At 46.7% G+C, this 16,388-nt stretch overlaps 1 protein-coding gene across 1 annotated transcript; it reads left to right on the top strand.

Moving 5' to 3' along the window:
* The first annotated feature begins 307 nt into the window (after positions 1–307).
* Positions 308–2,141, top strand: LOC142574867 (neprilysin-4-like). Its single transcript, XM_075683868.1, has 2 exons — positions 308–1,095; positions 1,745–2,141. The coding sequence occupies exons 1-2, from the start codon at positions 308–310 to the stop codon at positions 2,139–2,141; spliced, it is 1,185 nt and encodes a 394-aa protein (XP_075539983.1).
* The last annotated feature ends 14,247 nt before the right edge of the window (positions 2,142–16,388 follow it).

The following is a 16,388-nucleotide window of genomic DNA, read 5'->3' as shown; positions in this document are numbered from 1 at the left end:
TAGATCCAGGCCCACTTGTACCGCTAATGTACCAGCATCATCTCACGATCAAAAATACCGGTGGATACGCGAAGTACTGGGCTGCGTTCTTCTACATCCTCAAGGGAAGCTCTGACAAGGACGCGACGATAAACCAGACGCACATTGAGACAACCATGGTGTTGGAAGGGGACGTCCTTAGAAGACTCCTATTCCACTTGGTGTCCAACAACTACTGGTGCCAATCGCCAAGATTAGAGTCTACACTCCTCCTCTGGACTCGAAGCAGTGGCTACGGGCATTGAGGCAATTAGAGCTTCAGCCTCAGATGGAATCCAACGACCAGGTTCTCATAGCCGACAAAAACTTCTTCCAGACCATGGCGGCCGTGATGGCCTCGTACACGGACACCCAGCTGCTGTCCGTGATTGCTTGGTCTTGCGTGCAGCTCCTGGCACCGGCAGTAGATTTGCAGCTGCTGAAGTACCGGTACGACCAAGGCGTCATACTTTACCGGCCATACTTCTGCGAACGTTTTGTCGAGACCGCCTACCGACTCCTGGTGGTTGCTCTCACCTCTGTGTCGCGTTTCTCAAGACAGGAACGCGCCGTCATCTCTGCAAACTTCGACCACCTGGTTACAACCGCCATCGCTTTGGCCAACACCACAGACTGGCTGGATGCCGAGAACCGACAACTTGCCGCCGTGAAGCTGGCTTCGACACGCCTGCAGCTGTGGCCCCCAGAGCATTTCCTGGAGAACGAGGCACTCGATCGCATGTACGCGACTTTTCCGAGCGCCGGATTGCCGTTTGCAGAATATTGGATCCAATCGAGTCGGTCTGCCGCTGATACGTACCATACGAGTGCCAATATCGACGTCTTGAGCTACCCGGTCAACTACGAACTGCCGTACCTCTTATACGATGCTGCAAGTGGCGCAGTGAAGGTAGCTGTGGGTGCCGTTACTCCGCCCCTTTACTACGCCGACGGGACCAAAGCTATGTTCTACGGAGGACTCGGATTCTCCATGGCGGTGAATCTCGTCGCATCCATGGACAAACAGGGACTGCGGTGGCATCCAAACGGCACTTTCGGCGACTCCTTTTTGTCCCCGTAAGCTTCTTTAGCCTAATTTTACGAATGTGATGATTTTCACTTTTACATGGCAGGTTATTCCAGAACAACGCAGATAGACTACTTTCCTAATATTATGGGCATAATCAACCCATTATTTTTGCTACTTCGCCAAGTTACAGCTCATGGCGATGCGCCATCGTTGGCCATGACAAGGTTGTTTGAACTAAGCTAGCGTTTGTAGGTAACTGTGCGAAGAAATTTCTAGAATGGGTCAGGAGATCCTTTTACCTGTAACGATACACGGATGTTCGCGTATATTGACAATCGAACTGGAAGAGCTTGTTTCTGAACTGATTTATGACTGAAGAACTTTGATATCGCGATATGCTCTCAAGTACGGCCGACTGCATGTTGTAAAAGCTGGGAAATGTTTACAGAGTGAAGCCCCCCAAACACTATACGAACTTCACATTGTAGAAGTTATCTAAAAGCGCATTGCTCCGTCCACAATATTCAGAACTGGATGTTTTCTACAAGAATTTTTTCCGATTTTTCCGCTTTTCCGAAAGTGCTTACTGAATAATTCCAACGACAATCTAAAATGTCCTGTCTTACTTAGTGCGCTATTGACGCGGCACCTCCGTTTTGTTATAACTATCAAATGTTACACTACTCACCTTTACAGCGCCGCTTCTCGAGCCTTCGAAGTCCGGGACGGCTCCCTGGCGACTGCAGAGGAGGCTCCCGTCGTCGACTCCCCCACCTATCCGACCCGACCCGGCTCCAGGACCAGCGTCTTTCCCGAGATTCCCGCGCTCGAAGTGGCCTACGCAGCGTACAGGCGTTCCATCAGCGAAAGCGACGACGACAGTCCGCAGGGTATTTCCCGGAATCTCTCGGGTGATCAGGTGTTTTTCATGACTTTGTGCTACATGACGTGCAGCCTTCCCGGAGCCGTGGGTCCGCACACGGTGGACTGCAACAAGGCTGTGAGCAATTCGGAGGCATTTGCGCGGGCTTTTCAATGCCCGTACGGATCAAAAATGAATCCCAAGAAGAAGTGCACATTCTTCACCCGATAAGTGGGGGCTGGAAAGGACCGAAATCACGCGCGATGTTTACCACGCCACAAGTGTGAACGTACACAATATGTTTATCAGTGTCAGACAATATTCTTCTTGCCTGGACCTTTCAATGCCTTGAAATGTGCTCGCTGTCTTTTGCAAAGCGATGGCGCTCTTTGTATGAGGGCGTCAGCAGTGCAACTGGCACTTCGTCTACGTGCCTTGTTCTGGCGTATGACGCACTCTAAAATACTGACGCGTGTTGTTTGGACGTTTCATGGCGGGCGCGCAGTAGAAGACGACTCTTTTTTACGTTCTTGGCGCTTTTTTTGTTTTTGCTTTCTTCTTATGACCCGTTCTTCAGCCCTCTGACTTCCTTTGTATTTAAAGCGTTTACCTTTAGTTAGCAACAATGTGCCCATCTGGGTGTCTCAGACGTCGAAAAACATTGACGTCATCTACCCCGTTTGCGGGCAGTTTGCACTTTTGTTTAATTTTTGCTTGCGAAGCCGGAGTCATCAAAGTGTTTTCGAAGACAATGTCCAATGTATTTCTTGGCTGTGCTTAAAACGTTTTTTTTTTATTTTATCAAGATTTTCTTGGGAATTCGCGGCTCCGTAGCGTGTGTTTTCTATGCCCGTCTGCCCTGCACCATTGAATATTCTGCAGTTTGCTGAAGGGCACCTGGTGCACACTTACGGAAGGCCTGAAACAAGCTAATATTTGACAGGTTTGAACTGCTTGCCGAGTCAAATAATTCGTATCATTTCTCTAGTAGCTACCCCACACAGAGTTCAGTGAATAAAACCTTGTTTTTGTCGAATTCTCTGGCAGCTCTACTCCGGTTCTCACAGCGCTCATAGGTGCTTCTCGAAACGAATGTAAACCAACTGCACAAGAAGCGCAGCGTTCTGTCGTCGTGACAACTTGTGCAATGTATAAAACATTCGATTGTTAGCACGCTGCACATTCAAGTAGAGTTCGCGCCCGAGTGATGAATAAATTTCAAAGCTGAGGATGATTTCTTACATTCACCCCAGTTACTGCCCGTGTTGATGGTAAGCATGGTGGAAAGTGTGTGAAACCACGTGAAAAGCGCACCGTTTACCGCACGTTATATTTATTAATCTGATTGGCTTTCTTTGCCTCCTTTGGTCGTGTTAGCCTATCTATCTATCTATCTATCTATCTATCTATCTATCTATCTATCTATCTATCTATCTATCTATCTATCTATCTATCTATCTATCTATCTATCTATCTATCTATCTATCTATCTATCTATCTATCTATCTATCTATCTATCTATCTATCTATCCTCTTTCGTCTACCCAGTGCCCTATGTTGCCTACCAGCTTGAACCGTTTGATAAATGCGGGTGGTTAATGCCATCGTGGTCCGTCAATCGTCTTCATTCAAGCTTCGTGGCCCTACTCTTCTCATACCGTCGTCGTCACACCTTCTACGCCGAGTTATCGCGTTTAACATTGAAGTGGATTTCATGCCCGAGTGAAGACCAAATTTCAAAGCATAGGATAATTTGATGCCTTCATGCTATTTACTGATGGTGTTGATGGTAAATAATGTAGAAAGGGAGTAAAACCAATTGAAAAGCCCAATGTTTGGCGCACATTATTATACTTATTATTGTGATTAGCTTTCGTTGCATAATTCAATCGTTTTCAGCCTATCTATATATCCATCTATTTCCGTCGTGATCGGCCTATCATCGTCATTCCACATTCGTGATCTGACTCTCGTCATGCCGCCGTCGTCACAACTTCTATGTCTAAGTATGTGCACGTGGTTGTGATGCCGTCGAGGTCGTTACATTGCGGTCAGTCCTGCTTTGTCAGCCGGCCCCTGTCATGCCGTCGTTTTTCACGCCATCGTCGTCATACAGTCGGCTGCATTCGCAGTCACAGCGCCGCCGTGATGCCGTAAAGGTCGTTCCATTGTCGTCATTGCAGTTTATTCATCTAACTCTCATCATGCAGGCACCACGATGTCGTCGTCACGTCATCGTCGTCACGCGGTCGCTTTGCCAACGTAATCGCTTCAGTAAAGTCCTCCCATTGTCATCATGCCATCCTCGTCATAACGCCTCCATCGTTCCAATGACGTCGATCTTTCTTTGTCATTCCGTTGTAATCATACTGTCGTGAATCAATCGTGATTACACCGCCATTGCCACGCAGTCATCTTCAGACAGTTACTCAGGCATCCCTCGTAAGGCAGTCGCTATCCCGCGTCCGTTATCAGATCGTCGTCACGTCATCATCGTGGCGTCTACGTCGTCATACAGGTTTCATACAGTTTGTTGTCGTGCCGTCGTCAGCATAGGCCCGTCGTCATCTCATTGTGCTCAATTTTTTCTCATGTCAACGTCGCGAGTGCGCCGTTGTTATACAGTCGTGATCGTTTCACCATGGTAATTCTAACTTTGACATACCAGTTTGGTCATGTCGTCGTTATTAGCCCTCGCCGTCACACAGTCATCGTTACGCAGCCTTTTACCATCGCCATCGCCATCGCCATTGCTTCATTAACCATTTTACTGTGGTCATGCCGTAGTTGTCAAATCGCCTTCGTTGATCCATCGACGTCAGTTCTTTCTTGTCATTCTGCAGCAATCATCTTTTCCCCCGAAGAAAGTATACCGGGTGTGCTTTTTTTTTCTTTTGGTGTCAATTGGCTCTCTATCGAAGCGAAGGAGCCGGGCGGGGAGCTGTGTCGGAAACATGGAAACACGAAGACGAGCGCCACTGGCGACTCGAGCTTTTGCGTGCGAGTGACCGCGATGGCACCTCGGGCATGTGCTCTCGGTTTGCCTAAACAGTCCTAACGGACAGTCGCTATGAGTGAGCGACGTCCAGGGAATTCTTATGCCCGCAGCAAACTTGAGGGATCCGGAAAGTTGTGGGGACGAGCGCGTGTACGTGTGGCTATTGGTTCGCGATCGATTCTATCCATCATTCATACTAGTTCTGATTGATTTAGTTTTGATTGATTAGTTCACTGCGTCTTTTCGAGACCATGTCGGGGCGCTTAAACTCTGGCGCCTATTGGATCACGTAGGCTTGCCTGATTGTTCTGAGTAGTCGAATAATGAAGAGGCCTGTTTCGCCCAGCGGTCCGCGTGTCCTTTGGATGCTGCACAAAGCAATTTAAGAAGAATGTACCAATCTTTTCGGGGTGGGCAAGGAGACAGCAGCCATCGGTGCCACCTCACCATAGTAAACCAGACCATTCAGGCAGGCCGACGACCAGGGTGCGAACTCGTTTTGTATGTAAATACAAGTGTCAGAAAAAGTTAAAAGGACTTCATGGAGCTTTCGGTTATTCGATGGTGTTTTGCACAGGAGGGCGAAAGGCTTTCCGGAAGGTTGTACGGAACTCGTTGTCCGGAAGTGTTTGAAGTCCGAGCTTTTAAGTAGTGTGAGGTCGACACTACGGCGGGCAACCTCGACGTCAAGCCCTCATGGGGGACAGTTTGCCGCCGTTGTCTTTGGCCAAAGAAATTCTCGCATGAAAAAAAGCGCTTACTCTCCTGCTCTGACTGCCACAATTGAGAGTTTGCAACTGGTAAGCTAACCAGTCTCGCCCGCTTTGTGACATTCTAAATTGAGCCAATACTTCATGTAAATAAAGGCTTAGGCGCGCAGCAGGGAATCAAAGACGTCTGGTATGTAACCCACCGACTCCAACCTGATCCCAATCTAGTGGACCAAACCGAAAAGAATGTGACACTTTGATGCAGGACGAGTCTCTTGACGAATATAAAAAAAAAGAAAGAGCGTGACAGTCGTCGTGATGTGCGCAAGTGCGGTTCGCGTGCTGACGGGAGGCTTGCCACGTGTGATCGTGTCTGTGAGATTGAGACGGGTAATTCAGTGCGCCAAGCCCAAAGCTCGGACGAGACCAAAGTTTGCTTCGACTGCAGGTCATTTCCAAACTAGTACTTTCTCAGTAGCGTCGCTGCTTACGACAGAGACACTGAACCGTTTTATAGCGCAAGTGAATTATGTTTACTGTTTAATTTGCATGTGGCTGGTGATTGCTCTGAATCTTTTTTTTTGTTTAAAGATGTCTCTTACAATTATATTTTTATTTTATATAACATTTTTTCCTTACCCTTACTTTATTTTTCTTACATGAACTCCTCACATACTCATTTTTATGAGTGCTCTCTTGTTCTAACATTCGAAGTCGTTTGTAAACACGAGTGGGATCCTTCTTCATGGGGAGAGGGGAGGAGGAGGTTCACGAAAAAAGCATGCTGTGGCTCTCTCTTCTGTTTTTGTGACTGTTGGGTCTTGGATGCGGATGAGCCGGGCAAGGAGGGCTGTCCGAGAAGTGCAAATACAAAAACGAGCGCCCGGGCCGACTGCAGTCATTGCGTGGCAATGACGCCGACAGCACCTCGGGAATGTAGTCTCGCCCGGCCGACGCAGTGTTAACTGACAGTCACTTTGCGTGCGCACCGTACAAGCAATTCTTCCGCATGCAGCAGACCTTGAGCAGTTCCCAAAAACGGGTGCGGACTAGTGTGTGTGCGTCTCGTGGTCGGTTCACGCTGGGCTCTGCCCATCAGTCACGAATAATTTCGTTTGCACATTTTCCCCTGCGTATTTTCGAGGCCATGTCTGGTCGCTTAAACTCTGGCCCTTATTGGATCATGTTCTCATGCCTGAACGGTATGAGCGGGCGATTGATGGAAAGGCTTGTGTCTTCCAACGGTCCGCTTGTTTTGGACACTGCAAAAACCGATTTCAGCTGAGGTCTCAGCATTTACGGGGTGAGCAAGAAGACAGCGAAGCACGGCGTCATTTTACTACGGGAGACCAGGCCGGTAAGGCAGGCCGCCGACGACCGGTATGACATTATTTGTCTGCAATATGCATACAGTATAACATTAAATTATTACCGAGTTAATAATCCTAGTTTTTCAATTACCACATTGCGTGGTCGTCATGCCTGCCGATCTGCACTTGCCTCTGCAGCAGCTCACCCCCCTTTCGTCGTGGTTTGCCTGCTGAGCTAATGCGTCCGAATGTTAGCAGCTGCCTCACTTCCCTACACTGCCGTCAGTCATTCATGATTATGCCGCCGTTGTCATGACATCTTTTTCATTGCGTCATCGTCGGACAGACGCTCCTGCATCTGTTGTCATACCGTTGTCATCACGCTGTCGTCGTTCTACAAGCTTCATGATTCAAGAATCGACAGCTCACTGTTGTCATGCCATGGTCTTTATAGTGCTTTTGTCGTTCTGTCTGCGTCAGTCCTTCGTCGTCATTACATCTTCACTGCGACGACATGATAGAGTCGTCGTCATGCCACCATGCGAATGGCCGACCTAGGCGCGCGAGCGCATGCCGGAATATGTTGAGTATAGCCGAAAGAACAAAACTCTGAGCATGACCTTGACACATATTAAGTAAAAGTGGCCAGACGAATACTTTGTCGCTACTTTGCTCGAATGCTAGTCGTATAACCGCCGACAGTATTCGTAAGATGAGCTCTGTCGTAATTTGTCATTCTTTGTCCTCTTCTTGCTTACTACGTGATAAGGAAGGGAGCATGAAAAGGTCAATTCATCATCAGCCTGGTTACGCCCACTGCTGGGCAAAGGCCTCTCCCATATTTCTCCAACAGCCCCGGTCATGTACTAATTGTGGCCATGCCGTCCCTGCAAACTTCTTAATCTCATCCACCCACCTAACTTTCTGCCGCCCCCTGCTACGCTTCCCTTCCCTTGGAATCCAGTCCGTAACCCTTAATGACCATCGGTTATCTTCCCTCCTCATAACATGTCCTGCCCATGCCCATTTCTTTTCTTGATTTCAACTAAGATGTCATTAACTCGCGTTTGTTCCCTCACCCAATCTGCTCTTTTCTTATCCCTTAACGTTACACCTATCAATATTCTTTCCATAGCTCGTTGCGTCGTCCCCAATTTGAGTAGAACCCTTTTCGTAAGCCTCCATGTTTCTGCCCCGTAGGTGAGTACTGGTAAGACACAGCTATTATACACTTTTCTCTTGAGGGATAATGGCAACTTGCTGTTCATGATCTGAGAATGCCTGCCAAACGCAGCCCAGCCCATTCTTGTTCTTCTGATTATTTCCGTCTCATGATCCGGATCCGCAGTCACTACCTGCCCTAAGTAGATGTATTCCCTTACGACTTCCAGTGCCTCGCTGCCTATTGTAAATTGCTGTTCTCTTCCGAGACTGTTAAACATTACTTTAGTTTTCTGCAGATTAATTTTTAGACCCACTCTTCTGCTTTGCCTCTCCAGGTCAGTGAGCATGCATTGCAGTTGGTCCCCTGAGTTACTAAGTAAGGCAATATCATCAGCGAATCGCAAGTTACTAAGGTATTCTCCATTAACTTTTATCCCCATTTCTTCGCAATCCAGGTCTCTGAATGCCTCCTGTAAACATGCTGTGAATAGCATTGGAGAGATCGTATCTCCCTGCCTGACGCCTTTCTTTATTAGGATTTTGTTGCTTTCTTAATGGAGGACTATGGTGGCTGTGGAGCCGCTATAGATATCTCTCAGTATTTTTACATACGGCTCGTCTACACCCTGATTCCGTAATGCCTCCATGACTGCTGAGCTTTCGACAGAATCAAATGCTTTCTCGTAATCAATGAAAGCTATATATAAGGGTTGGTTATATTCCGCACATTTCTCTGTCACCTGATTGATAGTGTGAATATGATCTATTGTTGAGTAGCCTTTACGGAATCCTGCCTGGTCCTTTGCTTGGCAGAAGTCTAAGGTGTTCCGGATTCTATTTGCGATTACCTTAGTAAATAGTTTGTAGGCAACGGACAGTAAGCTGATCGGTCTATAATTTTTCAAGTCTTTGGCATCCCCTTTCTTATGGATTAGGATTATGTTAGCGTTTTTCCAAGATTCCGGTACGCTCGACGTCATGAGGGATTGCGTATACAGGGTGGCCAGTTTCTCTAGAACAATCTGCCCACCATCCTTCAACAAATCTGCTGTTACCTGATCCTCCGCAGCTGCCTTCCCCCTTTGCATATCTCCCAAGGCTTTCTTTACTTCTTCCGGCGTTACCTGTGGGATTTCGAGTTCCTCTAGACTATTTTCTCCTCCATTATCATCGTGGGTGCCACTGGTACTGTATAAATCTCTATAGAACTCCTCAGCCACTTGAACTATCTCATCCACATTAGTAATGATATTGCCGGTTTTGTCTCTTAACGCATACATCTGATTCTTGCCAATTCCTAGTTTCTTCTTCACTGTTTTTAGGCTTCCTCCGTTCCTGAGAGCATGTTCAATTCTATCCATATTATACTTCCTTATGTCTGCTGTCTTACGCTTGTTGATTAACTTCGAAAGTTCTGCCAGTTCTATTCTAGCTGTAGGGTTAGAGGCTTTCATACATTGGCGTTTCTTGATCAGATCTTTCGTCTCCTGCGATAATTTACTGGTATCCTGCCTAACGGAGTTACCACCGACTTCCATTGCACACTCCTTAATGATGCCCACAAGATTGTCGTTCATTGCTTCAACACTTCCTGAGTTAAAGCCGAATACCTGTTCTGTAGCTTGATCTGGAATTCCTCTATTTTCCCTCTTACCGCTAACTCATTGATCGGCTTCTTATGTACCAGTTTCTTCCGTTCCCTTCTCAGGTCTAGGCTAATTCGAGTTCTTACCATCCTGTGGTCACTGCAGCGCACCTTGCCGAGCACGTCCACATCTTGTATGATGCCAGGGTTAGCGCAGAGTATGAAGTCTATTTCATTTCTAGTCTCGCCGTTCGGGCTTCTCCACGTCCACTTTCGGCTATCCCGCTTGCGGAAGAAGGTATTCATTATCCTTATAATATTCTGTTCCGCAAACTCTACTAATAACTCTCCCCTGATATTCCTAGTGCCTATGCCACATTCCCCCACTGCCTTGACTCCAGCCTGCTTCTTGCCTACCTTGGCATTAAAGTCGCCCATTAGTATAGTGTATTTAGTTTTCACTCTACCCATCGCCGATTCCACATCTTCATAGAATCTTTCGACTTCCTGGTCATCATGACTGGATGTAGGGGCGTAGACCTGTACAATCTTCATTTTGTACCTCTTATTAAGTTTCACAACAAGACCTGCCACCCTCTCGTTAATGCTATAGAATTCTTGTATGTTACCAGCTATATTCTTATTAATCAGGAATCCGACGCCTAGTTCTCTTCTCTCCGCTAAGCCCCTGTAGCACAGGACGTGCCCGCTTTTTAGCACTGTATATGCCTTTTTTGGCCTCCTAACTTCACTGAGCCCTATTATATCCCATTTACTGCCCTCTAATTCCTCCAATAGCACTGCTAGACTCGCCTCACTAGATAACGTTCTAGTGTTAAACGTTGCCAGGTTCATATTCCAATGGCGGCCAAAGGTCAATTAAGGAGGGCGAATTCAGATTGAGCAGAGAGACATGTTTTCCAGTGGTTCTTAAAAAGAGTCGAGTAATAGGTTTTTTGCAGCGGTTCCTCCAAAACATTGTGCATTGCTCGAAACTAATTGAACGCCGAGTTGCAGGTATCCTATTTATAAACTTCTGCTCGGGCTCTGTAAAAGCAGTGTGCATTTCTAAGCGAGGCTTGAAACGTTTTCACATTTTCCAATGTGGCATCTCAAACAGCGGTCTGTAGAAGCACATCATTAACAAGTACCACAGTTGCTTTCTTTCGAAAACATTGCAACACCCTCTCGTATCCGTCGTGCTTGCCCTAACACTTAAGCACGCTTTGCCGCTTGTTTTGCACACACACACACACACACACACACACGCGCGGGCGCGCACGCACGCACGCTAACTTAGTTTGCGGCCAGGCTAGTCGCTTCCGTCCACTGGGGCAATTAGTGCGCGCATTTATATTATGAACGTCATCTTTCTCACTTGTCCAGAACCATCACAATAGTTTCGTATCTTCTTTGCCGGCACGCTAGCTCCTGCTTTTGGAATAAAAGCGTCCAAAACCGTTGCTTCTCAATATATATTGAAGCTGAATAACAATAAGCGGCCCCTCATTTACCTTTGTGCGCGATAAAACACACACACACACACACACACACACACACACACACACACACACACACACACACACACACACACACACACACACACACACACACACACACACACACACACACACACACACACACACACACACACACACACAAATAAATAAATAAATAAATAAAAATAAATAAATAAATAATATATATATATATATATATATATATATATATATATATATATATATATATATATATATATATATACATATATATCGTGTGTTGCATAAGATACCCAAGTGTACACTTTAGAGAAACGAGACCGCGGCGCATCCTTTGTCTTTGTTTGCAGAGAGTAAGATTTTCTTGAAGTGCGATTAGTTGATTGGTTAGGTTTCATTATGCGAAATGTGCAATATTCGTTTTAAGACTTAAGTTTCGTTTGAGAAATTATAGAGCGTGCTCTAAGAAACAATGAATGAGATTGTTTCCATCTCCTTATCTTTTACGTTAGCCTGTATCTCAGCTCTAAATAAAGCAGAGTATAAAATTTTAATCCTATGCAACTTTTAGTCACATGCAATGTTCATGTTTATGTACTGTGTAAATAACAGCCTTCATCTCATAGACAGTTTATTTAGCCGCCCGGCACCCTTCACAAGCTTCGCCAAAATGTAAATAACCAAATCAGACGTATATGCGCTATGTGGGACGTCGACGCAACAAGCGCGCAAGAACGAAGGCGATGTATGATGAGAGCACGTTGTTGGGCGAGTCGGTCGTACATACTTAAAGAAGGGAATTGCGCTAAAAAAAAGACACGGACGAGCAAGGATTGCGCCCGTCCATGTCCTTACTCGTCCGTGTCTTTCTTTAGCGCAATTCCCTTCTTTAAGCGATGTATGATGCTTGTCGAGAGAAGAATGGTGGCAACAGGCGTGTACACAGACAACTACGACGCATACTTATATATATGTAATGATTCTATACCAATTATGAAACAGTGACAGATACCGATCCTGTTGTTTTAGTCAAGAATGGGCACATATCCACCGGCATGTAGGCAAGGGATCGTAGAGCAATGTACACATATGCGCTACTGTTCCTAATAGAAACAAGCATGGAAATCTTATCGCGAGTCTTTGCGTTTACAGTGTGTAGTGGATGATTATCTCAATCATGCGTTGTTGAATGAAAGCACAACAACAAGATTTTTGAAAATTTTAGGTTACGTTTCCTCCTAATCGAAGGGTTATTAAATTTTCTCAGACGCTCTTTAATGTACAAATTATATTCTTTTATATGATTTGCGCTTCAGACTATGTAGAAAGTGCTAGGCCGGACAACTACATTCAAGAAACATATAGTGAAAATGCTGCTCGTTTCCTCCTCAGAATGGCGCAAGGCGAACCCGCCAGCTTTCCAAGGCGACCGCGAAGGATGCATGCAGTCTGCGCCAGATCATCGCTGTCACCGGCGACGGAAACGTCCGCTATACTTTCTATTCCAGGCAAAAGAATGCATGATGGAATTGGCAAGCTACACATTTCAGGAGAAGCGACGCCTACTGTCAAACATTTAGCATGCACGAAAGACAGTTCCCACAAAAACGAAGTTCAGATGCAGTGCACGCCGAACGGAACAGCTCCTCCGCCGTGCTCGCATCGTAGCTGACAACACTACGAATATGATCGTATTTTCTTCTTACTGTAGAGTTCTTTCGAGGAGAGGGTCAAACGCCAACAACGGTAACAAAACAATGTGGTTTGCGAGCTTCGGCAGTAAGTTCTGCTGCGCCGTCGGCTACTGCTTCGATATATTCCGAAAAGGGTATAGTGACGATGTCCACGCCCGGCCCGGCGGCCATCGCTGGTGAAGGGCTGCCAGCGTCGCTACATAGAACGTGGCCGCTTGTACATCGTTAACTGGCTTCACTATTGTGAGGCTGCTTCCAGAAATTGGTCCCGAGCCCATGCTGTGCGGCTAGAGAATCTTGCCGTTCGCTATCAAAACCATCGTAGCACGGCAGCCCACGACCTGCAAATAGTCCACGGATAACGTGTACGGAACCCTGGCACCCTGTCAGCAGTCAGTTTCGTTAGGTTTTCGGACAACGTACGTCAAGTCTGATGCATTCATATGAAGGTTCCAATCTCTATGTATCAATAATATCACCGGCAACATGTAGATTGAAATGGGTAAATATCAGACTTGTAAAACACCCAGAATGTCAAAGTAAATATTCTTGATATTTTGCTGATGTGCCCGTGCACAGTGTATGTTTAAACGTTGTATTTTTCAACATGCGCGCGAATTCGGGCGAAGCACGCTTCCATCAGTAACTTCGCCAACCTTCTACACGCTTTCACGAACGTCATGAAAGACGTTAATTGCTTACTGGTGTGTCAGGAAAGGCTGCAGTGCAGTATAAGAAATCCTCCCACACTAATGTTCTAGAACCTGCAGCATTCCCACGGTGCTTATATAACTCCGTTCTTTTCCGTTCTCGGACGTAGCGTGGCGTGGTGTAGCAGTTAGCCTATGTGGTGCTGTTGATTCAATGTACGCGAGTTCGAAGCCTGTATGTTTGTGGTGCATTTTCTGTGATAGACATCAAAGAGTAATAATTGTGCGTAGATTATGTACATGATAAACAAGCGTGTATAACATCCAAATGCCCAGTAGAACAACCGTTAACTCTAAAAACAAAATATTTTTCGTCGCTTCAGATAGACACCTCTATAGCCAGGACGCAGGAAGGCCACGCATTCAGGAAACCGCCTGTTACGAAGACAATTCGGACCTCAAGTCACGCAGAATCAAGAGATCGCTATTGGCGGCCGCGTAATAGCCAGGACGCCAGTCTAAAAAAATTCCGGGGCTATATCGTGTCGCGCCTATGAGATTGGGCCGCTGAGAAAAGTACGGCCTGCTATTCGGGCCGCTTACGCGCCAGGACGGCTACGGCTGGCACAGTAAGTGTTGGGCCATCTAAATAAAACGCTTATAGGCATTACATTTTCGCTCTGGCTTCCTGGCTATGCGCTACAACTTTACGCATGAAATGATTAAGAATGTAGATCCGAAATGCGTGAGAACGCTGCCGGTCGCAGACGCAAATATCTTGTAATTATTGGCGCTTCTATGTATTGCGGTTGCGATAGGTTGGCCGTACTCGAGAGAACTATTCTTCAGTTCCAGCGACCAGCGAGACTTTGCAATTCACGCAGGCACTCCAAAGAATCCGCTGCTCTTCGTTAAATAAAAAACTGTAAGCCAAAATACTTGGCTTTATTATTTTGTTTCAGTTGGCTCTATTGTTTGCCCCCCCCCCCCCCCCATCATCAGCCAAACCGCGAAAGATTGTGCGCGTCGCATGTTTGAGCAGCCCATAGAAATATCCATACTATATAGTTACCGCAGCAGCGAATGGCTACACTGTGGTTCTTCGATGACCTGGTATGGACTGGCATCACGCAAACTTGACGGAGAACGAGCTAAAACATCTCCTAGGGTTTAGGATAGGCCGAGCTGGTATTGCGTTCTAAAACTGTTACAGGGCAACATACAACAAGGCGAGCTGTTCTTTTCTCTAGTCAGCTCGGCTTGTTTCTTCCTTTGTATGTTGCGCTGTACCAATTTTAGAAAACATCTCCAAATCGTTACGCAGCACGCGACGGCGACAGATTCAAGCTGCACCGCGCGAGCTCGCACAACCCGGAGAGAGGAAGGGCTCGCCCTTTCCTTTTGTCGACCGACCAACCAACCAATTCCCTCTCTCGCTCGCTACCTCCTGCACTCACTTGTTCACTCACCGCGCTTTAAAGGGAAGCTGACGAGTCTGTCGAATTCAATAAGACGCTCATATACGGATGCGGGAACCTTATAAACCATGAAGGTAAAATTTTGTGGGGTATTTTTCACATAGGAGCGACGCAATCGTCGGTTAAAATTGCGGTGTAGCTCCGCCACCCCATCGAGCGCCGCGCCCAGCTGCTGACGATGACGATGCGAGCGGAGACCGGAAACCGCGGCGTAGTGACGTCAACACTGGTGTTCCGCTCCTTCGCAGTCTCCGCGACCGTGCCTGACCGGGCTTATTTCTGCGTGCGTGCCGTCCTAGGGTGCGATTTTGTAGGAATGCCTTTTTTCATGCCAATGACTTTTCGCGTGACGTCATCGATTTTGGAAATTGTGTATACGTAGACACGACGTTTCTTGGATCGTCCAATCAGAAGCTCCCTTCATTGGCCGGATGTTTCTTTCGTATTCTCTTCTCTTTTTCCGGGACTGTAGAGCAAATTTGTTTTGTAAAACGGCACTTAATAAAAGCGGACTTCCATGCTGCGTAAAGCAAATTCATTTTGTTACATTACAACGCAAAAGCTGCCGCAGTCCAAAGAAATGCAAACGCCAGTGCTCTATTTTTGAAGCCGTAGCCACATGGTAGTCGGATGTGCATCCAATCCATGCCGTTGAGCGCACGCAAAATGGCAGCCTTTGTTTACCTGTGAACAGCTGACAGCCCCTTGCGTGCCCGTAATTGCGGCCCCGCCCCCGTCAGATACTGATTGAGGTGAGTAACTATTGCTTGTGTAGTGCTTGCATTGTCGTGTGGTTTTCGCTGCATGTCTGACGTGTGATAATTTCTTCTTTAGGAAGGGCCAAGAAGAATTATCCGTAGCCCCCGAGGTCAAACTTTGCAACATAGTGGATCGAGAACTGTCAAGGCATATTCAATAGGGCACCACCATGACAGAACGATAGCTTCGTCAAAGTTATCGCTGCATCGGTAATACTTCCTGCACTGATACGCTCCGAGAAAGAAGCTGCTACAACATTAAATGTGAGTAGTGACTTCACCTTTTTTTACATTAGTGGTATAAAAAGGCAGAAATGAGTCGTAGTGAGATCTTTATGCAGGCGCTTAGCTTAGACAGAATGTTTGCCTCTAAATTTCTTACTGTGCTGCGGGCAGGCTGCAATTCCCAAGTTGACAAAGAGAAAATGGCAGCAAAAGGGCCGCGGGTGTCGAAAGAGCAGGCGGCTATTCTCGTGCAGTTCATCGAGCAGCACCCATACCTGGCGAGAGCTTCTACAGAGTTCTCGCCACGTACAGAGTTCTCGCCACGTTTTTTATGCCTTCGGAAACGACCCTGCCTCTGGCCGTGCCAAAAATCCGTGCCTTTTGCTCCGCATAATAAGTGCGTCAAC

The sequence above is a fragment of the Dermacentor variabilis genome, chromosome 3, assembly GCF_050947875.1.
Source record: "Dermacentor variabilis isolate Ectoservices chromosome 3, ASM5094787v1, whole genome shotgun sequence".
NCBI lineage: Eukaryota > Metazoa > Arthropoda > Arachnida > Ixodida > Ixodidae > Dermacentor > Dermacentor variabilis.
This window is presented reverse-complemented; position numbering and strand designations above follow the sequence as displayed.